The sequence below is a fragment of the Micromesistius poutassou genome (genome assembly GCF_964030765.1).
Source record: "Micromesistius poutassou genome assembly, chromosome: 14".
NCBI lineage: Eukaryota > Metazoa > Chordata > Actinopteri > Gadiformes > Gadidae > Micromesistius > Micromesistius poutassou.
Window position 1 is genome coordinate 5,923,925 of NC_140284.1, and position 26,332 is coordinate 5,950,256.

Consider the following 26,332-nt stretch of genomic DNA (forward strand, 5'->3'; position numbering starts at 1 on the left):
CTGACATCACCTCTGGTTCCAGTTCTGCTGCTGGACTGGTTTCTGCTGACTACTGAGGTTCTGTTAGTCAGCACAAAGAGGAAGAGATGAAAGCCAGCGTGACCTCCTCCTCTCCTCCTCCTCTCCCACCCCCTCCCGGTGGTGGAGGGTTCCTAAAGTCGGCTGGGAAAGCGACGTGTGTGTGTGTGTGTGTGTGTGTGTGTGTGTGTGTGTGTGTGTGTGTGTGTGTGTGTGTGACTCCACTGCCATGGCATTTCCTCCAGGGGAAGTGCAGAATCTCTTTCTTCTTAGTTCTCAAACACACACACAGACACACACACACACACACACACACACACACACACACACACACACACACACACACACACACACACACACACACACGCAGTGAGACAGAGAGATAGGGAGTGAGAGAGGATCCCATTTAATGTCTGGCTCAAAACATTGGACTCCGTAAATGAACCCATTTGCCTTCATGGTTGCGAGGTCTGGGGTCCACTTGCCATTTAAGAATTTGCGGATGATAAAGACGATACTCACTAAAAATCTAAATTCAAAAGAAAGAAATGTTATCACCTAAAATAAAGTGACCGGGACACGCTCCCTAGTTTACAGAGATAATCCAGAGACTATAGAGAGATGCCCCTTCTGCCCGCTGGTTCTGGAACTCACCAGACAAAGACCTTATTCAACTAAAGCAAGTTCAAGACACTTGGACATAATCATCCATAAACCAGACCTAATTGGAATGCTATTTGGCCCTAAACAGAGAATTCAAAGTGGCCGAATACCTGAGCACTGTGACTGATCCTAAACTACTAAAATGCCTGACTCTGAACGGACTAGGTGAGCACAGCCTCGCCATTGAGAGAGAGAGACCCACGGGCAGACCTGGCTCCCAGGAGAGACCGTGCACCCAATGCACAAAGAAATGAGGTTGAAACCGATCTGCACGTTTTAACTACCTGCAAATTTCAGGTAGTTAAAAAAAAAAGACATCAGTAACACATACTTCCCACAGATAACACCCCAAAACAGTTTGAAACCATGACTGATAACAAAGAGCTGCCAGGTAAAGTACAGCAATGTGCAAACAGATGCAGCAAGATTTGTGACCTATCGTGACAGGTAAAGGCAATGTTATAAAACCACAGACGCTCTCTCATCTGTGTATTCCTGCCTTATCGACACCATGCTGATGGCAGTGACGGTGGCAGTGAATCTAGATACATGGTTCATGGATCATGATAAAAAGGAGGCTAAGCAAGAACATTTAAGACATCACTTTGGTTTGGATTTTATAGACTCAATAATGAATCCAAAATTATTTTCATCAATTTATTGACTATAAAAATAATCGTCAGTTGTAGCCCTAGTTTAAAATAATACTTATATTAGTATTAGACTTAATTGATCCACTTTCGATATTGTGTGAGTATATAAAAGTCTGCTGGAAATAATAGACCCGTTTCATTGTCAGTCTCCATGGGCGCTTACTTCCGCTATGTTGTTCCTTTTGTGTTGTTGTTTTTGCATTTTTGTTGTTGAATTTGCAGTTCTGTGTGGCCTTTTGTGTTTGTGTTTCCGTTTATGCGCTTCCGTTTTTCAAATTTGCAGTGTTTTGGATCTATGGTTTCTCAGACAGCATACTAAAGCTAAAATGTTCCGTTTATATTCTTAAGTTAAGAGAGAGAGAGACAGAGAGAGAAAGGCAGAGAGTGTAATGGGCTGTGAGATGGGGGGTTGTTGAGGAAGTGTGTGTGTGTGTGTGTGTGTGTGTGTGTGTGTGTGTGTGTGTGTTTTTCTTTCATCACGTAACGACTCTGTGTCTATTTTCAGCCCTAACTTGACCTACAATCTGGGAAACAGATCTCTACACACACAGTAGGTCCAGCTAGCTCAAACAGCCCTGCATGCTAACAAAGCACAGTAGGTCTGGCTAGCTCTACCAGCCCTGCATGCTAACACCAAACCATAGGTCTGGCTAACACTATTAGCCCTGTTTGGTTACACAACACTATAGATCTGGCTAGCACAGTATGCTAACAGACACAGTTGGTCTGGTTAACTAGCCCAGCACACTAACACAACAGGTCTGCCTCAATGCCAAAAGCTTATATTAGCACCTTTACATTGCTTGTCTCTAGTAACCACACTAAGCATCCTACTTCTGTGTGTGTGTGTGTGTGTGTGTGTGTGTGTGTGTGTGTGTGTGTGTGTGTGTGTGTGTGTGTGTGTGTGTGTGTGTGTGTGTGTGTGTGTGTGTGTGTGCGTGCGTGCGTGCGTGCGTGTGTGATGGTTATCAGACTTTATGGCAGGGACTGTCTACATGTTGCTTGCCTGAAGCAATTTCAACAGTCAGACCTAATTAACGTAAACCACAACCAACAGGAAATGACTTAATATGAACTTCACTTAAAGAGCCAATGAACCAAAAACAGTTTTTTTCAGAAGATCTCTTGTATGATCGTCAACATAGTAATCTCTGTCATTTCGTCACTGTTACTGAAATGAGAGCCTTTTATGAGAGCGTTCCACTCTGCTGCCAACGTTCTTTTCGTGATGTCCGCGTGCCTTTTCAAAGACTTCACGACCAAGGGGCCCCGGTGGCGGGTGTGTACGGACGTTTTGAGCTCTGTCCGGGCAGTAGTTGACTACGACGTTCATGAGAAAGTTCCGCTTTTCGGACACTTATAGTTTAACTCCACGGTGTGCGTGTGGATGGTGAGGCTCTGTCTGAGCAGCGGTTTATTTAATGTCCGACTCTGAGTGAGGGGTAGGGTTAGGGTTTCCGGATACATATATTATATCACATTATTTTTAATCTCATAGTGTTTGAATTCCAGCTAACACACTCTTTAAAGTATTTTACAAAAATGTGTGAGTTTGAATAATTGCGTTGCGCTTGTAAAACAGGAAACATCAAACACAAACAGAAAACCAGAATTCATTAAGTTATCAACTCTACAAAAGGGCTTTCACGGATGTTAGATTGATTTTATTCCTCATATGCACCAAAAGGTCAGGGGGGATTCCCGTCAAGTCCTCCAAGAAGCAGCTGATTCAGCCGGTGTTCGCCGCTTACTACAGACTAGAGGACCTACGGTGTGCAATGCATGTAAATGTACAGATGGTGTGAACTAGTACTGGGTTGCATGATGGCATCTCATGGATTCCCCTTTATTCTCCTTCCTCTCTCCTCCCCCCCAGGGAGTCCAACACCTTCCGGCCGCTGCACGGTCGCAGCTCGTTTTGACGACCTGCTCGTCCTAGTCAGCTGCTCCGTCCCTAGTGGCGCCGTGTGTGTGTGTGCGTTAGGGCGACCTACTTTCCCTGGTCACTGATGCAACACAGCGAGAGTCCTGCTGCAGTCTTAACAAGAGCTCCGCTACACTCTGGAAAACCACCAGACCACCTACCCTTGTAGAAATATCCACACAGGGACTCTGGAACAGAACCTTCACCATTTGAACCCTAAGCAAGAACCTAGACCAGTAGAATCAAGACCAGTGGAACCTAGACTGCAACAGACATAGACCAGTAGAAACTAGACTAGAGCCGGACCCAGACCAGAACCTAGATCAGACAGTTATCACTGGACTTGGAATAGTTGTGCATCAGTGTTGACTATAAAAAAATGTAATATTGTGTGTTCTTTTTTGTGTTGATGCCTGGGTTCCAATGTCTGTCGGGGTCTGCAGGGGGCGTTGGTCAGACACTCAACGTCTTGAGAGAAGCAAGACAACGTCGTCAAGAACCCTGTCATTTCCTGCCAGACAGGAAGTCTGCTCATTCAGCTGCAACACAGGAAGGAAGTAGTTCTCTCTCTCCCCCTCCGCTCACGTCCAGAGGAACGATGGGAGATGCACCCGACATTTTAGCATGGGAGGTTCAGTGGAACTTTCTCCAGTCGACTACCCTCACCTCTTCAAAGGCCGGGTGGTAATGGATGGGTGGGGAGGATGGGCAGGGGGGTAAATATAGGCTACCGGCGTGCCCAGAGACGTGCGGTGGGTGGGAGGGGTCTGTGCTGACGATGGGGCATAATAAAAGACTGCAGGGGAAGGGCGAGGCGAAGTTAATTAGGAGGGAGATGTTTAAATCCACTGCAGCGGGGACAAGAGTGTCCACCATTCCATTTATGTTCTTCCTATAGCCGAGTTAAGTGTAGCACAGGGAACGGGCCAGTATAGTTGGCTCGCCTTAAAATAAAAGTGCGAAAAGAGGAGAAAATAAGTATGCGTGCATGTGTGCAAAAAAAAACGTGCAAAAAAATAACTCTTGAGTTGGGATAAATGTGGACAGGGGAGACACTACTACATTAGACAGCATTGAGGAGCTTTGGATAAAGCGTCTGCTAAATGCCCTAAATGTAAATGTCAAATTGGGTGAAACTTACTTTACCGCTTCAATCAATCCAATAGGCTGAAGGCCAACTGCTTCAATAAGAATATTTAAAGGCCGAAAACACAAGGAGAAGTTATTTCTCTCAAAATTCAAGCCTTTGCCAGAAGATTGCTTTTATGCCGATTAAGAAATCAGCTTGGACGCCCAAAACAAACAGACCAAGTGTAGTGGACGGTTTGGACCGTATACATAGATGTCTATGGTTTGGACAGCTTGGTATATGTGCATCACCTCACCTCATTGTCACATTGTTACAGTTACACACTGGCTCACTAAGCTCACTTGTTCCCTCCGTCCCTATAGGGACGGCGATGACAATGAAAACCGTGATGCATCATGGAATATAGTGCGGAAATAAGGGTGGGTCAGTGGTAAACTTATTTTACGGTGCATTGTGGGTATGAAGTAGTGCACTGTATTAGGTAACCAGAGTGGTAGCCAGAGCAGAGTATAAGGTAGCCAAGCTTGTTACTTAAAGCTGCTGTACCTATGATGCGAGAATTGTAAAGCAAGAATGCAGAAAAGATCAGATTTTGAAAAAATAGGCAAGCAAAAAATAATCCCCTTCCTCTCTGCTCTCTTCCTGAGCAGTGTTGCATACACGCAGCTATGATGGACGGCAATATAAATCTAAAATTTATATGGACTCATGCAGAACTTCTCAGAGCATTTACTAGATTGGATTACTTTCTGGATGCTATGGCCATAAAAATTCCACTAAAATAATAGCACTTAAATCGTACCTACAGCGCATTTAACTGAAAACAATTACTTTAGGTTGTCTTTAAGGTTTGCTAAGTATGTATTTATTTTATTTGAATTAACAATTATTCCATCCCTAACACTTTGAATGACCATATAATACAGCTTTATGTCTTTAGAGGAATGTGGGTCATCATCATGAGTTTTGATTATGGTGATACACTATGAGGTATAGCCCATCCCTAACCAGAGAGAGCTGAGGGAGGGATTACAAGAGAGAGAGGGAGACAGAGAGAGTGTGGAAGAGAGAGTGGTAGTAAGAGAGACAGAGAAAGAGAGAGAGAGAGAGAGAGAGAGAGAGACCCTATCCCGACCAGAGAGGTATAGCGCTGTAGAGATTGTGTCCATTGAGCTATAGTGAAAGACAGATGTGCTGAGAGGATAATTCCAGACCACATGACCAATTGACCAACAGCAAATCCATCACTATTACATCATCCCTCCAACATCCTCCCCACCGACATCTGCCATCCTCTTCCTCAGTTCGGCTACCGGCTTATGATGACGTCATCAAACTGCACCAGGTGCTACGGCTGCTTGGCATGACGGCGGTAAACTGATAGCCACAGGCTAACAGTTTTACTAGCTCAGAGATTGTGCACAGAGCCCAGGGCTAATGCTAACTAATCCATACAGAGGAGTATACACGCCAAAGAAATTGGACAATTCTGAACAGTAAATAGTTAAATTGCTCTCTGATCAAATGGAAGGGGGGGGCGACAGGAAAGAGAGGGGGGGATTTTGGGGGAGGAGAGAGAGAGAGAGAGAGAGAGAGAGAGAGAGAAGGAAACTGTGGTTACAGGATGTTTACTCTGAAGGAAAATGGCAGGAGGATAAAATGGAGGAATAGAGTGGGGGTTATTGTGTGTGTGTGTGTGTGTGTGTGTGTGTGTGTGTGTGTGTGTGTGTGTGTGTGTGTGTGTGTGTGTGTGTGTGTGTGTGTGTGTGTTTGTGGCCATCTCTCCCCTAACCTCTGACCTTTATGCATACATAATAACATACAAACTCTCTCTTGCTCACCGACTAGTTGTTGTGGTTTGGTTCTGGCTCATAACAAAAAGACATAGAGATCACGATGTGTGGTTTGATGTTGTGACATCTTTGTGACCTTACAAAGACATCACAATTATCTGGCCCCTGGTCGCAAAGTACCCTAGAGAGACAAACAAGATCAACCAAAAAGCATCCATATAATTTATTCATTTTATTATCGGGATGGACTGGCGTTGGTCACCGTGGTTACTACTCCATTCAGCATCCTTAGCAACAAACCCGTAGAAAATGGTCCACCACATTAATAAACCATAAAGTGCACGGGGCCCACCTTTTACACCTTTAACCCTTCACACATAAACATATATATTTGAAGACAAAAATGTTCGTTCCCACTATATACCTACCGAGTATCTTATCAGGAAATGCATATTAACATCTTATAGTCAGCTTATAAACTCTCAGAAACATACAGGACTGTAGGTGTTGTCTGAATCCTGCCTACGCCTCGCTGGTTTGTACTGCCTCAGGGTCTGAAAGGCTGTAACTTCCATCAGCTGCAGTGTCGCAGCATTGTGAGTGTACAGTAATTCGTCACTGGCTGGGCCAAGTGAGTGTTAGGAAGTTAGTCACCAGGCTTGGCTTCGTAACCAAGAGGGAAAATAGACCATTGAATCTCATAACCCATTAAAACGTCTTGAAGGAAAAGATTGACGGAAATTACATAAGATTGGATTTCACAAAACCTAATTTTCTGATGCTTAATGCACACCTTGATAACCCTTAATAACATAATTAGAGGTAATTTACGGATTTCTGTTTTCCATGTCACTTTGAATAGACGTAAAATACTAATAGAATTAGCCAACGAGCTGTCCGTACTAGCACTGTTGCACCCCTGTGAATTTAGTTTGCAGTGAGTGTTGGTTCGGTGTTAGTTTACTTTTGTTTGTGTTGTAAGTATGGGTCTTTTAGTTTAGATGTGTGAGTATAAGTGTGCAAGTGTAGTAGATGAAATGTTTATTTGTGCGATTGGTTAGCAGTTGGTGCAAGTAGGAGTTGGTGTATGTGTTACGTGTGCGACAAAGACAACAAAAGAGCACTTAAGCGTTAACAAGTGTGTGTGTGCGAGTCTGTGGCTTATTCCTGTGTTTTGAATCGCTTCAGCTGTTAGGAGTTGCAAACGAGAGTCTGCCCGGTGACAAGACAGACAGCTTTGAGGAACTCTGCTCCAATAAGAGACCTGTGTTCCGATCACATGACCAGGGTACTGGGCTGCTGGCCAACCAGGGGCTGTGTTGTGATCATGTGATGGGGTTTGGGGCGGGATTTAGAGGCTGAAAACAAAGCTAATGAAGGCATGAGGGGTGCCAGCTGGCAGGAGGAGGAAGATCAGAGGAAGAGGAGGAAAGAACGGAAAGAACAAGAACAAGACGTTAAAGGAGAAGAGGAGAAGGAGGAGGAGGAGGAGGAGGAGGAGGAGAAGACTCTAGTCAGGTCTGGTTTAGTCCTAAAGACCTCCACATTCCCACCTCACATACAGTGAAGACAATCCCCCCCACCCACACACACACACACACAACCCTAACACCCCCCAGACAGACCATAAAGCAGAAGCAGCTAGTACAACTGGACATGGAACAGGTGTTGTGTTACACTGAAAAGCAAGAAACCATTAGAGCTGCCCTCTGAGCCATAGGAGACAAATAAAACCTGTCACAGCTGCCTCAGAGCCATAGGAAACACTAGAAACCATGAGAGCTGCCTTCAGAGAAATAGAGAACAAGAAACCATCAGAGCTGGCTTCACAGCCACAGGAGACAACTAGAAACCATCAGAGCTGGCTTCAGAGCCACAGGAGACAACTAGAAACCATCAGAGCTGGCTTCAGAGCCACAGGAGACAACTAAAACCATCAGAGCTGGCTTCAGAGCCACAGGAGACAACTAAAACCATCAGAGCTGGCTTCAGAGCCACAGGAGACAACTAGAAACCATCACATAAACACTATTATCTATATATTAGACTCATTGTGTCAGTACAATGCTCAAGCGGAAGCATCACTGGAGCATCAGCAGTAGCAAGATACAAAAGATGTCCTCTGTCAGCGAGATGTGTCTGATGTCGATGTTTGATGTCTTTGATGTCTGATGATATATCAAAGAATCACTGCAACACTTCCGGGTAGGAAACACTGATGTTTCCTGTGCAGGGCCCAACCGATATTACTTTTTTGCCACTGACATCAATACCAGTTTCAGGATCAAATTCGGACCGGTTTCCAAAGAGAGCATTCACACTGGCACTGCCATACGGTTCTCCCACGCGCGGCAGACATGTGACCCCACCCCCCCCACCCCCACCCCCCGACAGGAAACTGCTCAGGGGTTATGGGTCTGGGACTTCAGCCACCACCCAGAACACCCCTTGACCCCAGGGGAACTTTGACCTATTGGAGGGAGGGGGGGACTAAGACGGTGTCTCTTTAGTAAGAGACTGAGGACATTTCTGTACTGTTAAGAAATATGGGTGCCATAGCAAGCTAGTCTAGGACTACTAGCATATAAAAAGAGGTACAATTGGAAAGACTGGGAACCTGACCTGACCTGATCCAGAACCACAGAGGTCACTCTGCCCAAATCAAATATGTGTGAATGTTTTATTTCAGTTTTACAGAAGTTAATTTCAACCTCCTCTCCAATGTTGGCCCCTCCCCCCTCCTGTTCCCATCGGCTGACCCAGATGGTCAAGAGATGGTCCGCCCTCATACAATACCACCACCCCTACATGTGCACACACACAGAGCCAAACTAAAAGAGGCTCAGACAAGCAAAACCACCGGTATTAAGGAAGGAAGGGGGGGGGCGGTCTAGGCGGGGTTCTGTGCTAGCTTAGCTCTGCTCAGCTAGTCCAGGTCTGGTCTGGTCTGATTAGAACACAGGATTAACCACTCGCCAGATGGACTTGATATTACTTCATAACATCAGTACAGGGACTAGCCGTTTCTGAAAACTTCTAATCCACACCTGGCACTGATACTTGCTTAATTGGAGCATATTCTGCGCATGCATTCCAAAAGCTTTATTTATAGAATTATGTTTAACTTAATTTCCCTCTGTATGTACTTTGTACATTTACCTTTCTATTGAGGAAGGACGGCCGAGTGGCCATCATTTAGCAACACACCCTACCTGCCCCTTATTGACATGCACCTGGAATGTCCCTTAGATGAAACGCGTCTGATGAATGACTGAATAGTAGTAAATAGAAGTAGGGCTGGGCGATTAATCGAATTTTGATCGCGATTTCGATTTCAGAGTGAAACGATCACCAAACTAATATAATCGAGTTGAAACGATTAAAAAATATATATATATATTTATTATAGAATTTTTTTAAATAGAAATTGCAGAACAGCTGGATTCATATCTGGACTTTATTTTCTATTTGACCATTTTGTGTATATTTTTAAGGGGAAATTTCGAAGTTCTCATTTACAAAGTGTTTTTTTGGAGAGGAATTATGAATAAATGCATCATGTTTTCAAACTCAAAAATAATCGTTTGAATAATTGAGATTTCAATATTGACCAAAATAATGATTATGATTATGATTTTTTCCATAATCGAGCAGCCCTAAATAGAAGTAGTAGTAGTAGTAGTGAATCTCTGGTCTCTATGAAGGACAACAACAGTATTCTGAGAGAGGAGCCACCAACTAACTGGGGTCAGGGTTCACGTGTTAACCAAACTCAACGCACCTGGACGATCCCAGCAGTGCCATAGACTTATCACACACTGTTCCTCGGACACATACGTTTCCAGGAACACATTCGTCTATGCGTCTTCTTCTTTAAAGTCAATGGTCCATACAGGCGGCCATCTTAGCCTTGAGCAGAGACATTGTGTCTTCTGGTTCCTTTCATAAAGGAGGAGGTCAGAGAGGAAAAAGGAGGAGAACTCCAGGAGGAGACTCTAACACACACTCAGCACACCATCACTAAAAATCAATGGATGGGGGAGGAGGCAGATATGAAGAGGCAAGGCTAGAGAGAGACAAGGCTAGAGGGAGATCTAGCAGAGAGACTAACATGATTAGAGACAGCTTAATGGTGGTGGTGGAGTCATGAGTGTGTGTGTGTGTGTGTGTGTGTGTGTGTGTGTGTGTGTGTGTGTGTGTGTGTGTGTGTGTGTGTGTGTGTGTGTACAGTCTATGTTTGTACAATATGTGTGTACGAATAGACATCTCGGTAATGTGCTACATGCTGATCTTCCTTCCTTTTTAAATTATTAATTATCATTCATCTCTCTCCTTTCCCTCTCCATCTACCAAGGTGGGGCTGGAGAGATGTTACTCAGTAGGAGCGTGAGTAATACCCTCCCTCATTCCACAGTGAGGATCAGTCCATCCAAGAGAAACCAGTCCTGTTTAGGGTGGAGGCTACACCTCTAGCACACTGCTAGCATGCTAGAGGTGTAGCATACTAGTCTCATGCTCCACCTCTAGCACACTGCTAGCATGCTGCATGCTTCAAGCCTCTAGCATGCTAGAGGTGTACCTCAAGCCTGCTCCACCTCTAGCATGCTCCACCTCTAGCATGCAACACCTTTTGCTATAGCATGCTGATGTAGCCAGCATGCTACATCTATAGCATGTTATGAAAACAATGTTCTATGCTGAAGCAAAGCAGAAGTCACTTTAATTTAAATATGGTTTGGAGTTTTCCTCTCAGCAGAAAGAGGAACAACATTTGTTCCGGTCTTAGAATAATCAGTGTCTCTTCAATAAAATGTAATAACCAAATAGGAAAATGAAGGCCAATACCTGAATAATTACATGTACCTATTACCTTAAGTGCCGGTTTATACTGCGCAAAACACTGAACTGTTACATGATAACCTGAAGGTATATGATATCAGACAGAGTCAAGATAATGGGGGGAACCAGGCTAGTATAATCTACATGAGGTTACCTGGGAATCTGGACCATGAGTGAAGGCTGGATAAGGCTACACTACTGTGAACCATGCTGACTATGCATCTAATAGGAATAATGCCACCAGTTGTTGGTGTTGTGGTTTGTACTTCCTGTATACCTACTTCCTGTGTTTAAAAGGTCAGACATTCCCGTTTGAATGGCCGGAATATTGAGCCAATTTCTGGTGAGAGTTTTATAATGGACAGGTGGTCTTCCTGGCTGTTAGTTTAGCGGTTAGCCTAGTATATGATGGAAACAACTTGTAAAAAAATAATACAAAGAACTTTGTCAGACTGATGTCTGATCAGGATCATTAGACCTGATGTATTACAAATTATAACACTAATGGCAAAATGATTGTGTGATTTAGGGTAGAAAATTAATATTGTGTCTAAACAAAAATAAAATTCAAATCTACAAAACTGTGTAATTTGCTATGTACTCAGATATTCTATATGAGTACACAATACCTATAGCACAGTACAGTAATTCAGTAATTCTGATTTAGCTCCAGGGATGTGGGCGGAGTCAGATTGAGGTTCATGGGTGTACGTGCGGAGGGATTGTCTGTGTCAGTGCATGTGATCTGGTGTGAATGATTTGATTGGCCTGTTGGTTCGGGTGCCAAGCTGAAACACAGAGCGCGCTCAGTAGAAGGCTAGTAGCTAATTAAGACCCAGCTCTTGTTTTTAATTGGGTTAAACCATTTTCTCATAGAGGAGAAGGGTTGAGATGATGACTGGGGCTTTCTACTCCTCTTATCCAACATGTCCAACTGCAGATTATGGCTCGGCTTTTTCAAGCGTAGGTTTCACTAAAGGGCCAGAGAAACTGAAAACCACATTAACTGCTATGACCTGTGACCTTTATACAAGTGCTTGGTTGTTGGACTTAAGTGTGTGAAAATGCTGTGTGTGTGTGTGTGTGTGTGTGTGTGTGTGTGTGTGTGTGTGTGTGTGTGTGTGTGTGTGTGTGTGTGTGTGTGACATCTCAAGTGACATAGCAGCCACGTGAATGGTGGGCTGTAGTTCTGGTGGTGGGGGGGGGGGGGGGGGGGTCATGGTATGCTGTGATTGGTCAGATCTCTCGTCAGTACTATATATAGCGGCGAGTAGGACCCGTACAGCTGGATCGAGCCAAGAGAAGATCAGCAGCTCTCTGCATCATGTCTCACACACATACACAAATACTCATCACTACGGCATGAACAGGCTCATTCATCTCAGCACCCTCCCATCATTGAGATTATAGTGAATTTTGGAACAGGAATTTAGGAACAGGAATAAAACTATTCAAGGCAGAGAAGTATGCCTGACTGACCCCGTTTCCAGTTCCACAATGTCAGAAACATAGCTAAACAGGGCTCAATACATTTCTGGCTTCCACTCAGGTAATAGAGTGGGTCTTTCCTCCTGATCTCATTGGGGTCGAGCTGTCAACCCTCCCCCATCCCTCCCGACCAAACCGGGCTAGCCCCTTCTAAGATCACTCCATCCCTGGAGATCTGGAGGTGTACAGAACACCCGGGGCCACGAAACCAAAGACTGAGTCACGGATCACACACCTGACATCCCAAATCTATGGTCTGGGCCCAGGTCCCAGCTGGGCCAAGGACAACCGTTGGGTTATGATTATGTTCATCATAACCTGTTATTTTTACATATGCAGTTTGAAAATCATAAAATATGTCTCTCAGCGGTCCCCCTATTAAAAGGAGAGAAGTTATCCTGAGAACCGGTCGAGGAACAAGCCCGGGCAAGGCTACTCATCCACCCTCTTCTCCGCCTCCCCCTTCGCTCCGTCTTGGGTTCTACTCCTTTACTCCCTCCTTGCTCACTCCCTCCTCTCCCCTATCCTCTCTCCTCATTCCCTCCCTCCCTTCTCTCCTGAGTTATCCTTTCTATCCTCTCCTTCCTCCCCTCCCCATCCTATCTGCTACAACCAGCAGCATGTCCAAAAGATGTAGGATGTCGGGACCAAAACTAGGCCAGCACGGCCGACCGATGGACGCAAAAACGGCCCCGTTATTTCCGAGGTGTGTCCGCCACATCTACCTGACACATGACTAAATCACGGGCCTAGCGCAGGCCTATAACATGAATGCGCAGAGTCCTCTGCTCGATGCTGCATGCAGCTGGAGAAATCGGTCGGTGTATGTATCAATTGTGATCGATCGGGATATTACAAACGCATTGCTAACGTGGAAATAGAAAAGATGTTGGGCTAAACATCCTGGGCGGGGTGGGGTAGTGGAGCGGATCCCGGCCAGTTGAAAGCCGGCAGATTATCCCGACAGAGGAAAGCTATAATTGTCATCTCGGATCGGGAGGGGAAAGACATGTCTGTGCTGCAGATTCGTGCTTTTTTCCCGACGCTATTGGGCTTTGAACCAGGAATGCTACACGAAGAGGAGGGAGGGGAGCCAACCAACCTTGTAGACTTGTCCATAGGTCCCATTGCCGACCACCTCCACCAGCTCGAAGATCCCAGCGGGGTCCTGAACACAACACACAAATACACCGTTTAACCATACTGGGTTTCATTTTAATGGGAATTAATCAATGGGATGGATTTAGGGTAGGGTTGATACTACTGGAACCACCGCATGCCAGTAGGCTATATACATATTGACAAATACCACATTAACTTAACATAATGCACACATATATGTTTCATTTCCCTGCACATTGATCCCAGAAGAGGAAAAAAAGCGAGAAACGGGATCAGAGAAAAACACTCACCCGGAGAGATGCGAGGTCTATTTCCACAAGACTTTTAGCCGGAGATTCGTTCGCCATTTTTCAAAGCTTAATATAAATCGCAGCGTCTCTATCGCCTCCTTCAAACCGATTTTAGAGCTACAGAGCACAATCTCATCGTCAGGAGGTTTCTCCGTAATCCCCGGCTGGTGGTTTCAGCCCCGATGCACGTTTTCTTGGTCCCCGACGCCGAGCACAAGACGCGGCTACTCCATACCCGTTCACCGCTACTGTAACCAACCAGTGTCTCTCTACCTCTCTCTCTCTCGCTCCCTCGCTATTCCCCGCCCCTGGCTTTCTCTCCCACTGCTCTGGGTCAGAGAGAGGGAGTGATAGAGAGGCACCAGAGACAAGGGGAGAGAGATTTGTATTTACTCCTTTTGTAGTTTATATTTCATATTTATTACATTTTACTAGATAGCCTATTTAATCTGCATTATTATTTAGTATGTGTTTGTTTTTGCAATGTGAATGTTTATAACATAACGACATAGAGAAGGAAGGGGCGTGGGTACGAAGCCTGGGAATGGATGTTGTTAGTGATACAGTAGATAACAGCTCTCCAGTTTTATACTTTGTATCAGTGTATAAAACATTGCATCACCAAGACGGGGACTATCATTTATTGACATTACACGATGCTTATAGCAATGTTTACATAGGGTACAGCAGCACTACTACATTGTTGACATATTACTGCATGAGACTAGTGAATACAGAGACAGGTCAGGGGTTAGACAGTGAATACAGAGAGGTCACGAAGGAGCACGTTAGGGTAAGGCAATTACTACAGAGACAGGACATTAAGGAGAAGGTATGGGGTTAGACAGAGAATACAGAGAGGTAATTGAAGAGTTATAATCCAGTTCATCCCGTGAACATGTAATCGAATATTCCGGCGTGGTCATAAGTATATGTCAGTGTCCTTCTGCATGTCTATTTCTCTCGCTTTCGCTCTTGCTGTCTGTGTGTTGTTGACCAAGAAAATATCATCCCTGGATTAACTCCATGCCCTCCGTTTCTCTGTAACTGCATTGCAACAATGACATCTAGTGGCCCACACTTGCCGTTCCAATCAGCGGAAATCGTCCGCAACTGCATCGATGACATTATGCAGACTACATGTGTGCATTACATTAGGCCTATAGCTCTTAATGTGTAGCTTCCAGTCATCATTTGAGCAGTGTGTAGCAGATAGGGAGAAGCTGAGCCCAAGTGTAAATGAGTTTTATTTAATATGCAATAAAAAAAAAATGAAGTACAACATCTCCCTTTACAAATATACAGGGGAAACGCAGCACATCTTAACCCCACCCCAGAGTGCTCACGACAGCCAACGTTAACACCGAAATGGGTAGGAACAGAGCAGAGACAGACAGAGGTGGAGACAGAGAGATATACACAGAGAAAGAGGTTAGAACAGAGCAGAGACAAAAGAAAGACAGTTTGAGACAGAGGTAGACAGAGACAGAGTAGACACGAGATAGAGGGACTGACAGAGACTGAGAGAACGAGTGAAAGTACATCCCTAGATAAAACTTCACAATGGCCTCAGATTTACATTGATGCACAGGCAATTCATAACAGGACATCACGAGACACTCACAGGGTAAGACAAAGAGAGGTGAAGCAGTCCAATCCTCAGACCTCTGACATTTCCATCAGTCATCTTCAACGCAACTTCACAATCTTCCTAAAAATCTAAAAACCGAATTTGCCATGAGAAAACCAAACAGTGACTTATTAAATTCAGTCCTGTATTGGGACTCTATTTAGGTTTTAGTGCTTTCCTACCCTCTCGGTCGTCAAAAGCATAAAACTAATACATTCAATCTGGAAATCCTCAAAATATTAGTTGCTTGTCAGATTGTATATTTTAGAGGTAGATAGGTAAGGTAGAGGGTATGTTTTTGGGGTATTTTGGGTATTTTGCCTAACCCATTGGGTATATTGTAGAACCCAAACAGTTCAACCCAAACTTTTGCTGAGTCAATTGTTTGGACACACCTCATTTGTGGGGGTGTGGAGTACCACAGGCCGCTATAGTTGGTCCCCTTCAGTTTTGCTAGGTTGCTTGTGCAAAATCATGTGATGGAATCACCATCTTCTTCTAATTTTCCTTCCTAGAGACGGACCTAAACTGGCAGTGATATGGACAAAACACTGCTCCTCATAGGGCCAGGGCAGAGATCATCTAGATGCACAACAGATGAGATCAGAGACCGAGAGATGGACGGAGGAGTAGCAGGTGGCAGGGACAACCAAACGCTTCATGGTTCCTCAGGCGCTGACTGGAGTTCTTCAGAGTTCAGAAACAATCATACATGTTCTGATGCTGCAGTACACGGTCAGAAGGCAAATCTCATGGGGCAGATTGAGGGCCCCCAGGGGCCAGAGAGTTCAGGAGAGGAAGGGGCTTCCTGGGGGCTAAGGTCCAGACGTCCTCCAGGCCCTCACCGTGGCTTCTTCCTCGTGACGAAAATAAGGACCCGGCGAATGGCGACTAGCCGGTCCTTGAGGGAGGTCATGGCGAGGATGGTGAGCTGGGCCCGGCTCTCGAGGGGGAGAACCGCCAGGAGCCACCAGTACCAGGCGGGGCCGCTGGGTAAAGCCTGCAGAAAAAAACAGAACCACTCCATTACACTTGGGCTACGCTGTATAAAACAGAACCACATCATTATAACTTTTGTGTGTGCAAAAGGAAGTAATTGCTTAGTCAATAGTGCCACATAGCACTACAGCAGACCCCCTTAGATTAGCCTTACCCTAGGTAGTTCAGCTATGCAATGTGTGTGTGTGTGTGTGTGTGTGTGTGTGTGTGTGTGTGTGTGTGTGTGTGTGTGTGTGTGTGTGTGTGTGTGTGTGTGTGTGTGTGTGTGTGTGTGTGTGTGTGTGTGTGTGTGTGTGTGTGTGTGTGTGTACACACGTACCTGGGGCTCGGGGTCCTTGGTGGGCAGGTGTCCGAAGTGGCTGATGATCTGGTTCTTCATGGCGTCTCGGAGGGAGGTGAACCAGCTGTGAGCCTGCTCATACACTGAGTCATGCAGTTTCAGCAGCTCCAGAAGGTCCTCCCCCTCTTCCTGATTGGACATAAAACAAGAGATTCTAAAAAAAAAAATCAAAGACCAGTACATCTTCATATTTAATATAGATGAATAATTATAAATTATTCTTAAGAAACATTTTGCATGGGACAGGTCTGTGTAATAAATAACACAGCCTAGACCCATAGCCTAGCCTGCCCTAATTCGCAACATAGCCTAGCCCACTCAGGCTAGCAACAAAGCCTTGCAAAGCCCCATAGCCTAGTCCACCCGGCCTAAACCACATCACATACCTTCTTGTCCTCCAGGTACTCAATCTTCGCCGTGTTGTAGCCGTCTCGTTGGCCGTGGCTCAGCACCTTGAACCGCGACACACCGATGGTGTCCACCACCGAGCGACCGTCGGGGAAAAACTTCACGTCACGCACCTGCAACACACACTCCTTTAGTCCACGCAGGCAGTGCATAGTAACCCCCGTGGTCCACACAACACCTGTAGTTCATACCAACATGATGCCAATACTGACACGCACGCTAAATCCAACGCGGATTAACCTAGACGGTGACGCTCATACAGCACTCGCTACACACAGAGAGAGGGTTGACCCCCTGACCTCACGGCGACTGACCTCAAGCATACAGCCGTAGTCGGCGAACCCCTTGAGCTCGTCGGCGATGCACATGCCGAACTGCTTGGTGCCGGTCTCCATGGAGCGGCGGATCATCAGGCGGTAGCGCGGCTCGAACACGTGCAGCGGACAGGGGATGGTGGGGAAGGCCATGGTGCACACGAAGATGGGCACCTCCTGGTTCAGACTGGACGACAGAAGAGGAAAGTGAGCTACGGCTAAAGCAACGCGTTACAGATAAACAACTCAGCTACGGACTAATCATGTGGCTACAGTTAGATAGGGCTTAACAGCGTGTTACAGCTTAACCTCCAGCTAAAAGCTACCAGTAAACAACTAGCCACAGATGACAATATAGCCCCATATGGAGGACACACACACACACACACACACACACACACACACACACACACACACACACACACACACACACACACACACACACACACACACACACACACACACACACACACACACACACACACACACACACACACACATTTTTACTTTGAAAGTTCCTTAATTTCCTCCGCGTGGATCTTCTTCCTCTCTGCCAGCTCGTCTCCAAGGTAACGCTGTAGCACTTCCTCCATGAGCAGGGTCTTGTTGTACCCCCGAGTGGCCAGATACTGCAAGAACAACACAGAGTAAAGTTGGATAACTGCTGCTTGCTTCTGCTATAGAGAGAAGAGGTGGGGAAGGAGAGGGGAAAAAAAGAAGAGCAAAGAGGAGATGAGAAAAAGGAAGGAAAGAGGACAGGACAACACAGGATAAGAGGAGAGATTAAGGGGGGAAAGAGAGGAGAAGGGAGGGGAGGGGAGGAGAGCAGGGGAGTGACGAGACGAGCAGAGCAGTGTAGGGCAGGCTGTGGGCTCCTCACCTCGGCCAGGTTCTCCTTACAGAGGGGACAGTTGGGGTTGTGGTCCAGGCAGCGCTCGAGACACTTCAGACAGAAGGTGTGGCCGCAGGGCGTCGCCACCGGCTCATAGAACAACCTGCAGGAGGACATGGGAGACAAGGGTTACGGCGGGGGTTTGGTAGTGTGTGTTTTACCTAAGCGGAATGTATAGCTGCGGTGATGCGCCGTTCATAAAGGGAGCAGACAGTCCACGCATGGCCCAGGCGTATATATCGTCACCGAAAAGTTGCTGTGGACTATTCACATGCGGAGCTGTGGAACGTTTACATGCGGGGCTCCAACGTTTCAAAAGTGTACGACACGTTAAAATGAGCAGTTCACGTGCGGCGTGTACAAATTAGGTGTACGCGTTAATGCATTAGTGAACGAGAGTGAGCGAGGTGTGTGAAAGTGAAGTGTTAGGGCGTATGTGTAAGGGGTGTGTGTGTGTGTTAGTGATTTTGAAAGCGTGTGTGTGCGTGCGTGTTTACCTCATGCAGAGAGAACACTCCATGTCTACACTGTCTAGCAGATCTCTGGGAACTGTTCTCCCACAGTTCTTCCTGGCTGTCGGGCTCTGTGAGCTGCACCCCGCTTCTGGAAAAAGACCACAGGACACACTGGGGTCAGTCTAACTGCACACTAAACTGGACCAAAGCCCTTCTTTATTTAGCCAATGACCTCATTCACTAAAGAAGGTAAGAGGTTTGGTTCACCATGTAGGCATATAGGTAGAGATGAATAAGGGCTCATTCTCTCTATGTAGGTCATTGGGTCAAATGAGGTACGGGTTAGAGGTTCTATTCCCTGTGCTGTGAGAGGTTGGTCTATTTACCTGCTCTGGGGATCTTGGAGCGTGGGCAGAAGGTGCTGGAAGTTCCCTCTCCACTGTACCTCCTCTTCAGGCCACCAGGAGGTGCTGGTAGAGCGGCCAGGACACTCAGCAGGCTCTTACTGCTGCCCTCCTCCCCATCTCCTCCTCTGTCTCCTCCTCTACTGGAGACGTTTCCTCCGGGAGAGAGAGAAAGGAGGCTGGGGGAGGTGCTGCTGGCTGGAGGAGCCTTCGACGCATTGAGCTCTGACTCCTGGACGGAGGAGAAAGAGGGTTAATCCAAATTAAGGCGTGGGTGTATTTGTATTGCATATGCGGTTGTATGTATTCCTGTTCCATGCATGACCTCGTGTGTGTGTGTGTGTGTGTGTGTGTGTGTGTGTGTGTGTGTGACATACATTGCTTAAACAACTATCAGTCATTTTGTGAAAGAATGTTTAAGTTCTTCTGAGGTAACCTAAATGCTGTATTCATCCAAACAAATCCTAGCTGTGTGTGGATGTGTGCCAGTGCACTAATCTTAGATGAGTTGCTAGCTCTGTGCATTTGCGTGCTAACCTTAGCGGAGCAACCAAGTCTTGGGGTGAATGTGCTGAGGGAGCTGAAGAGGGTCGGGGGTTTGATTAGGCGTGAGGTGGCCCCCCCCTGGAGCGGGTGGAGGGGGGTGGGCAGATCATCCCTCTCGAACACAGAGGAGAAGAGTTCGCTCAGCAGCTGCACGCACGCAAAGACGCACACAAAAGAAACACAGCAAGGTCATGCAGGGTTTACATGTGAAACGCTCCTTGCAGAAACATAACATAACCAATTACTAACCACGTCCTTGTTGCCATGAAGATGAAGACCTTGTTGTTGTTGTCGCATTTCTCTCAATGACTTTAGCATTGTTTTCGTATGTGCTTTAAGCTGGTTGTTATAGTGACCTAGAGGACCAGGACTAGAATATCAGCACTTAAAGGCTGCTTTAAGTTTCAATCTAAAAGGAGGTGGGTCACTCTTACTCTGATGTTACTCCGGGAAGGACCAATTTGAAGAAGGCTAGAAACACTGCTCCCATGGAAAGGTGGGGTCCTAATGATTCCAGACCTCTTATGCATGTGTAGGTTTATGTTTATGGTAAAAAAACAAAAACATTTGGGCAAGTGTGTGTGTGTATTTTTTGTGTGCACAAATGCCTCCATTCTGATTTTGCATATCGCCTGTGTTTGCATCAACATTCTCGTGCATCCCAACAGGAAGCCAATAGTGGCGTTGGGTTCCAGCGTCAAGAGTTATTCCACTGGCTTCAATATGGGACCCAGCCTCGGGGTAATGGTAGCTCTGTATCCTAATGGAGGACACCCGGTCACTCGCACACTAGCTTTCCCTGCTAGTAGTCACAGAAACGTGACACCATCAGACAAGAACCCCCACATACAGTGACACACAGGAAGTATGAGCTCGTCATGTGAGGGAACCTGGGAGTTCCCATGGTGACATAATACATATGTGTAGCATGGACGTTGAAAGATGCTTTCCTCTTAAAACTCTTTTTTAAAGCTTGAACTTGAGTTTAAGCAGTCAGTTAGCGATAAAGATCTACATTTATCTTTCGGAAAGAATATTGCTGCGTTGAATAGCAGTCTTATATACGTACGTAAAATGTCTATCCTAAAGCTATGCTGCTACATTGCTTAGAAGTTATGTTATTCAATTAACAAATCAAACAACCAATAGAAAATACCACCGTACCGTCTGCGCCTCCAGCTTGATTTTGGTACAATCGGGTTTGAGCGCGACGCACAGGAAGTACTCCTGCAACGCCTCATCCTTACGACCCGCCTTGCTGAGGGCGGAAGCCATCAGGTGGTGGGCCTGGGAAGAAGGGGGAGGAGGGAGATTTTTATCATTTTCGTTAATTCATTTATTAATCACCTGCTTTGGCATTGAGAGGCGTCCTGACCCAGGCTCTGATCACACAAAAAAATATATAGATTCAACCACTACTTAATTAGCTTAACATTATTTCCTCATTTAAACAGATCTGCAACAGTATTCTAATCTAGAATATTTCCAAAGTGCCAGCAAGGGGCCAACTAGAAACTACACTTTTGTTTTGTGCAAGGAACTAACTAGGCCTTGACCATCAAGAGACCATATGAATATAGAATATATCTTTAATTGTCATTGCACAGGTACAACGAAATTGAGGTAGAACTCTCACATCAGTGCTTTTAAACTACAAAAAGACATAAGAAGACAAACAGGCAATAGGCACAGTATAAAATTCAATAAGATAAAACTATAAAAACTAAAAGCTAAAACTGTTAAACTGTAAAAACTAAAAAAAGTAAAAACTGTTTAAAAGATTATTATTGCACATTACATGTTGGAATCTAGTTTTGGTGTTTATTTATTGCACAGATGGCCCTGGGATAAAAACTGTTCTTTAGTCTGTTTGTTCTGCCGGATATGGTCCTGAACCGCTTCCCTGATGGTAGCAATTCAAAGAGGTGATGGCCAGGGTGGGATGAGTCTTGATATGTCTTGATATGATGAGGCCACAGTCAGGAATGTGGTGCTTATTGGACCACGGTGGTCCAGGCTAGGTCTAGGGTCAAATTAGATCTGGGCCTAGGCAAGGTCTAGGCAGTCTAGTCCCCAAGTTACCTTGGGGGAGAGCGGTTTGCTCCGGCAAAGGCTGGTGGAGTCCTGGACAGCCAGGCTATAGCTGCTCATCTCCATGTGCAACTTTGCCCGCTGGAACAGCAGACGGCCTGAGGAGGGCGCTGTTGAGCAGGGAGAAAGCCAATGTTGATCAGATCATGGCGGTATTATAAGAACTGGATACACAGCCCCACGGCTTCTGTCCAACAACACGCCACTGCTCTTCCAAAGTTCCTGTGGGTATTCTTCTAGGTTCCACAGAATGGGTTCGGAGTAGACCTCATCAACTCTGTGGAACTTCGGTTTCACAGTCGATAGATAGAAACAACTAGATCATTGTGGTCCAGTATCGCTTACTGATGCCTGGGAGTCAGGAACCCCAACCCATGACAAGGTGGACTGTCACCACGGTTACACTGATGCACATATGTTTTCTGTGTGACTTGACACAATCAGTATGAGCTGTGCTAGAAAAAGCGTCACTCTTTCATTCAATGTTTAGGAACCGGGGGGACCCCTACCCCAAACGATCCCTACCAGGAGGTGGGACAGCCTGAATTCCCCCCTCTCTGTAAGGAAGTGGTACAGCCAGACCACCACCATGCCTGCTAGGAGATGGTACAGCCAACCCCCCCCCCTCCCTCTTATAAGTGGTACAGTCCGACCTCGTCAGGTAAAAACAGCTTCCCGGTGGCCCCACTGGGCCTGAAAAAAGCAGGTCACTGCTTTGGGTTAGAGATAAATCAGGTTATAGCAGCTGTTAAACCAGATGCTAGCTAAACATGCTAGCATTAAGTGACACAACCCAGTGAAAGAATTAAGTTTAATTCCTAGCAAAGCAGTTCTGGGTTCCAGCCCTGATGTCATCAGCCAACCTTGCCTTTCTCCCTCCCTTAATGTCATTATCTGGGAGTGATACGTCTTAAACGTACCTACCTACCACCGCCTCCTTACTGTCTAACCCCTATGACCCACCTTCCTTCATTGTCTAACCCCTACCTGCTCCTTGATGACATGGCTCTGTACTCTGTCTAACCCCGTCTGCTCCTTGATGACCTGGCTCTGTACTCACTGTATAACCTCTTCTGCTCCTTGATGACATGAGCCTCTACTCACTGTCTAACCCTGTCCGCTCCTTGTTGACATGGCTCTGTACTCCCAGTCAGATCCCGTCTGTTACTTGATGACCTGTCTCTGTACTCACTGTCTAACCCCATCTGCTCCTAGATGACCTGTCTCTCTACTCACTGTCTAACCCCGTCTGCTCCCTGATGACCTGTCTCTGTACTCACTGTCTAACCCCTACCTGCTCCTTGATGACCTGTCTCTGTACTCACTGTCCAAACCCACCTGCTCCACCATGACCCATAGAACTTAAGTGTGTCTACGTTGATGTAACTTGTACATTTGCTTGGATTTAGTATGCAGTGAGGTATTGCGTGGAGTGGACACGTGAGAACACCCCTCCGCCATCCATGGCTGGTCTCGTCTTATATCATTCTCCACACCGTGTGCATACAGGCTCTCCACACGACATGGGTAGTCAGCAGAAAGAGACCAACACCAAAAAGGTTGATTAACTGTTGTTGGTGACACAACGGTCCCCTATTGTGTGGTATGTGATTTTGGTGAACGTTATAAGGTGTTCCTGTCGGTCGTTATAAAATATGTGTCGCTTCTGTGCTGCTTAGGTAATGGGCTTCATAACGTCTGACCCGTGTTTTCATCGGGGGACACGATGCCACCTGTTGACGAATCTCGGAATGAAGAACACAAAAACTAGGTCACCCGGGCAAAACTGCCTTCTCCACTATTTAAAACGAGTAAAACAATAATATCCACAATGTGTTCTTACCAAGTTCGACTGCTTTGTTGAAGTGCTGAAGTGCGTCCGTATACAGGAGTTTCTTCCACAAACCCTCCGCCTCCACCCAGTGTTTCCTAGCCCCGCTCTCCGCCTCGAACCACTTCTCCAGCAGGCCACTGAGAACCACGTTGATCCTCTGACCCCCATCGTTTTTATCCAGTTTATGCTTGCAATGTATGCAGTATGTCACTTTCCCCAAGCACAGTCTACAGAAAGTGTGGCCGCACTCCAGAGTGGCGGGCTCGTGCAGCAGACACCGGCACAGGTGACAGGAGAACATGTCAAGGGGTTCCTCTTCAGACCCCTCAGCGTCGCTCTCGGCCCCGTCCGCGCCCCCGGTAGCTGTTGTTTTCACTGGACAAGCAGTAGTCCCACTACTGATATTTAACTCCTTCTCGCGTAGAGTCCGGGCTATGCTTTCAACCAGTAATCGCAGCTCGTTCGGTCGCAGCTTCTCCAGGTTGGCCGCCGTGCAATACGAGTCGAGCGCTTCGGAGACGCGCCCGGCCCGGGACAGGGAGTCGGCCTTCCGCAGACAGAGGCCCCGGTCGGGCTGCTGGAGGTCAGCGAGCTGGGAGCTGTAGATCTCCACGGCGAGGCTGAAGTCCCCGGCCTGGTTGGCCACTTCGGCCACCTCCAGCATCTCCGGGCATATCCCCGAGGCGTGGGGGTTGGAGAGCGGGTGGACTAACAGTTCTCCATGAATGGGTTGGCTTTCTGTCGCCATCTTCTGCAAATGACTTTAAAGATGGTTAAAGTTCAGGGGCGATCTGGCAAACATCCTCACGCGGTGAATAAAACATACTTCGCAGTGGTCGGTTCTCTCCTAGGACACGAGCGTCGGTTATGTTCCGCAGATAGGTGGAGAGAAGTTTGGCCTCATTCCGGGTAATACGAGCCCAAGTCCGTAAGTCCGCAGTTTTTTAAATACAGACTTCAATATGCGGCTTCTGCTTGTAGCCCCTCTATACAGTCCACTATTTTGAAAAGAAAGCAGTGATTATTTATCCCTCTCGATCGAAGAGAATCCAAAGCTTCGACAACAAATTGGGAGGGTTGTATTAATTGAAGGTGCGTGTCCCGAGTCCCGACAAAAGCCTGTCGGTAAGCTAAAATGTCCCAGTTTCCACCAACCACTATGAAATGTCTCCTGTTGTCAGCTATTACATAGCCAGCGTGGTCTTATTATAGCCCGATCATTAACTCCTTCGACGAAACCTCATCCGTGAGGGCATACGCAACACGGATGGTCGCACAGTGGAAAGCTGGTGGGAAACCAGCGGACGAGCGCTGGGCTGAGATGTTCGCGCATTTCAGAAGCAGGGAGATTCCGTGTCTAATTTGTTAGTTTGCCATGTGTCTGCCTGGCAAAGAGCAACCGCAGGACAGTTCCCACCTTAAAGGCGTTGCTTGTTTGTTACACGAGCCAATTTTGAGGACACCTGTCGCAATTCCACAGCAGGCTGTCAGCAAACAAATCGATCTTGGAGCAATTTCACTACTCAAACAAATAGCTGTAGGCGAATTTGAAGAGCGTTTGTCTCTATGTTGAGATGTATTTGCTTGATATTCTGTCATCGATTTAACCGGGAAGGCTACATGACTTGGAAGCGGTGGAATTTTCTTGTAGTAAGTAAACGCTTGAGGTAGTTTCCTTGTTTTTGTGCTTGTGTTGAAACTAGATTCACGACATAAACAAGCCACTCGTTATCGTCATAGCAGATATTTCCAATAATTTACGCAAATGCTGACACCACACAAGACCGCGATGAGGAATTCTGGATTCACAATCGACCCAAAACATGAGGTTTTTCAAAAACATCCGCTTTCTTCTTGACGAGATGCGAAGAAGCTGGGAGTTCCGATGGCACATGAATGCCGCTTTCCAATACAAACAGCGAGGCTAACCCTACTAGCGCCAGCCGCTCCTATTCCTTCTGATCCAAAGTCCTTATTTCAGGAGGATTCACACAAACCTTGTGATCTGTCGCACTCACTCGCCCTCGCGCACATCCCTGTACCGTATAAACACGGATACCGCGGTGGAAACATTGGAAATTTTACAATAACTCCAAGGGTCTCCATGTTGTGCTACTAGCCTTCCAGTCGCTCCGACCGAGACAGGAGCAAATCTAGCGAAACACACAATCCGTCAGGTGACGCGTGAACGGTGCCCCTGATTGGTCCGCTATGTGGCTCACTTATATAATCAGTATTATTGTGTAACCTCTCATCGCAAACGCCGATGAACAGTGCAGAGACTCACTACATTAAAGGCGATTCACACACGATTTGCACCTTCCTCGCGTGAATTTACCTGGATTATAGGTGCTACAAATAAAATAATTGTTTTGTGTTCGTATGTCCTCAGCGATGTCATCTAAATCCCCCCAGCCTGGCACATCTCGTCCGATAGGGGTGCTGATGGATGATATGTTTTATGTAACGTTTTATGTAAGCAGGCTGATAACTTGATTTTGTGTTATGTGAGCACCTTCTTCGACATCATCTGTTAGGC

General features: G+C 46.3%; 2 protein-coding genes across 13 annotated transcripts in view; both read right to left on the reverse strand.

The window, feature by feature from the left end:
- LOC311358664 (mitogen-activated protein kinase kinase kinase kinase 4-like) overlaps nt 1-14,138 on the reverse strand; it is a 39,892-nt gene extending 25,754 nt beyond the window's left edge. For all 11 annotated transcript variants that reach the window (XM_084478767.1, XM_084478765.1, XM_084478773.1 and 8 more), the window contains exons 1-2: nt 13,881-14,138; nt 13,571-13,636 (exon numbers count right to left, since the gene is read on the reverse strand). In XM_084478767.1, coding sequence (XP_084334893.1) covers nt 13,571-13,636; nt 13,881-13,937 — 123 coding nt within the window. In that variant the 5' untranslated portion in view covers nt 13,938-14,138. The remainder of the gene's footprint in view (nt 1-13,570; nt 13,637-13,880) is intronic.
- A 971-nt stretch (nt 14,139-15,109) lies between these two features.
- On the reverse strand, nt 15,110-25,917 carry lonrf2 (LON peptidase N-terminal domain and ring finger 2). 2 transcript variants are annotated; one of them, XM_084478165.1, is made up of 13 exons: nt 25,791-25,911; nt 23,803-24,554; nt 21,951-22,069; nt 21,033-21,155; nt 19,860-20,015; nt 19,305-19,554; nt 18,961-19,066; nt 18,452-18,566; nt 18,079-18,200; nt 17,572-17,758; nt 17,236-17,370; nt 16,829-16,978; nt 15,110-16,510 (listed from the first exon to the last, which is right to left on the reverse strand). In XM_084478165.1, the coding sequence occupies exons 2-13, from the start codon at nt 24,539-24,541 to the stop codon at nt 16,352-16,354; spliced, it is 2,361 nt and encodes a 786-aa protein (XP_084334291.1). In that variant the 5' UTR covers nt 24,542-24,554; nt 25,791-25,911; the 3' UTR covers nt 15,110-16,351. The 2 variants fall into 2 exon arrangements, with proteins under 2 accessions (XP_084334291.1, XP_084334290.1); XM_084478164.1 differs by having other exon boundaries at nt 23,803-25,917.
- Between the last annotated feature and the right edge of the window lie 415 nt (nt 25,918-26,332).

Coding starts and splice junctions, on each gene's coding strand:
- lonrf2 (XM_084478164.1), bottom strand. CDS start 24,541: ATGGCGACAGAAAGCCAACCCATTCATGGAGAACTGTTAGTCCACCCG. Junction 19,067..19,304: donor CTCCAAGATCCCCAGAGCAG/GTAAATAGACCA, acceptor GTCTTTTTCCAG/AAGCGGGGTGCAGCTCACAG. Junction 17,371..17,571: donor ACTACGGCTGTATGCTTGAG/GTCAGTCGCCGT, acceptor TGTGTGTTGCAG/GTGCGTGACGTGAAGTTTTT.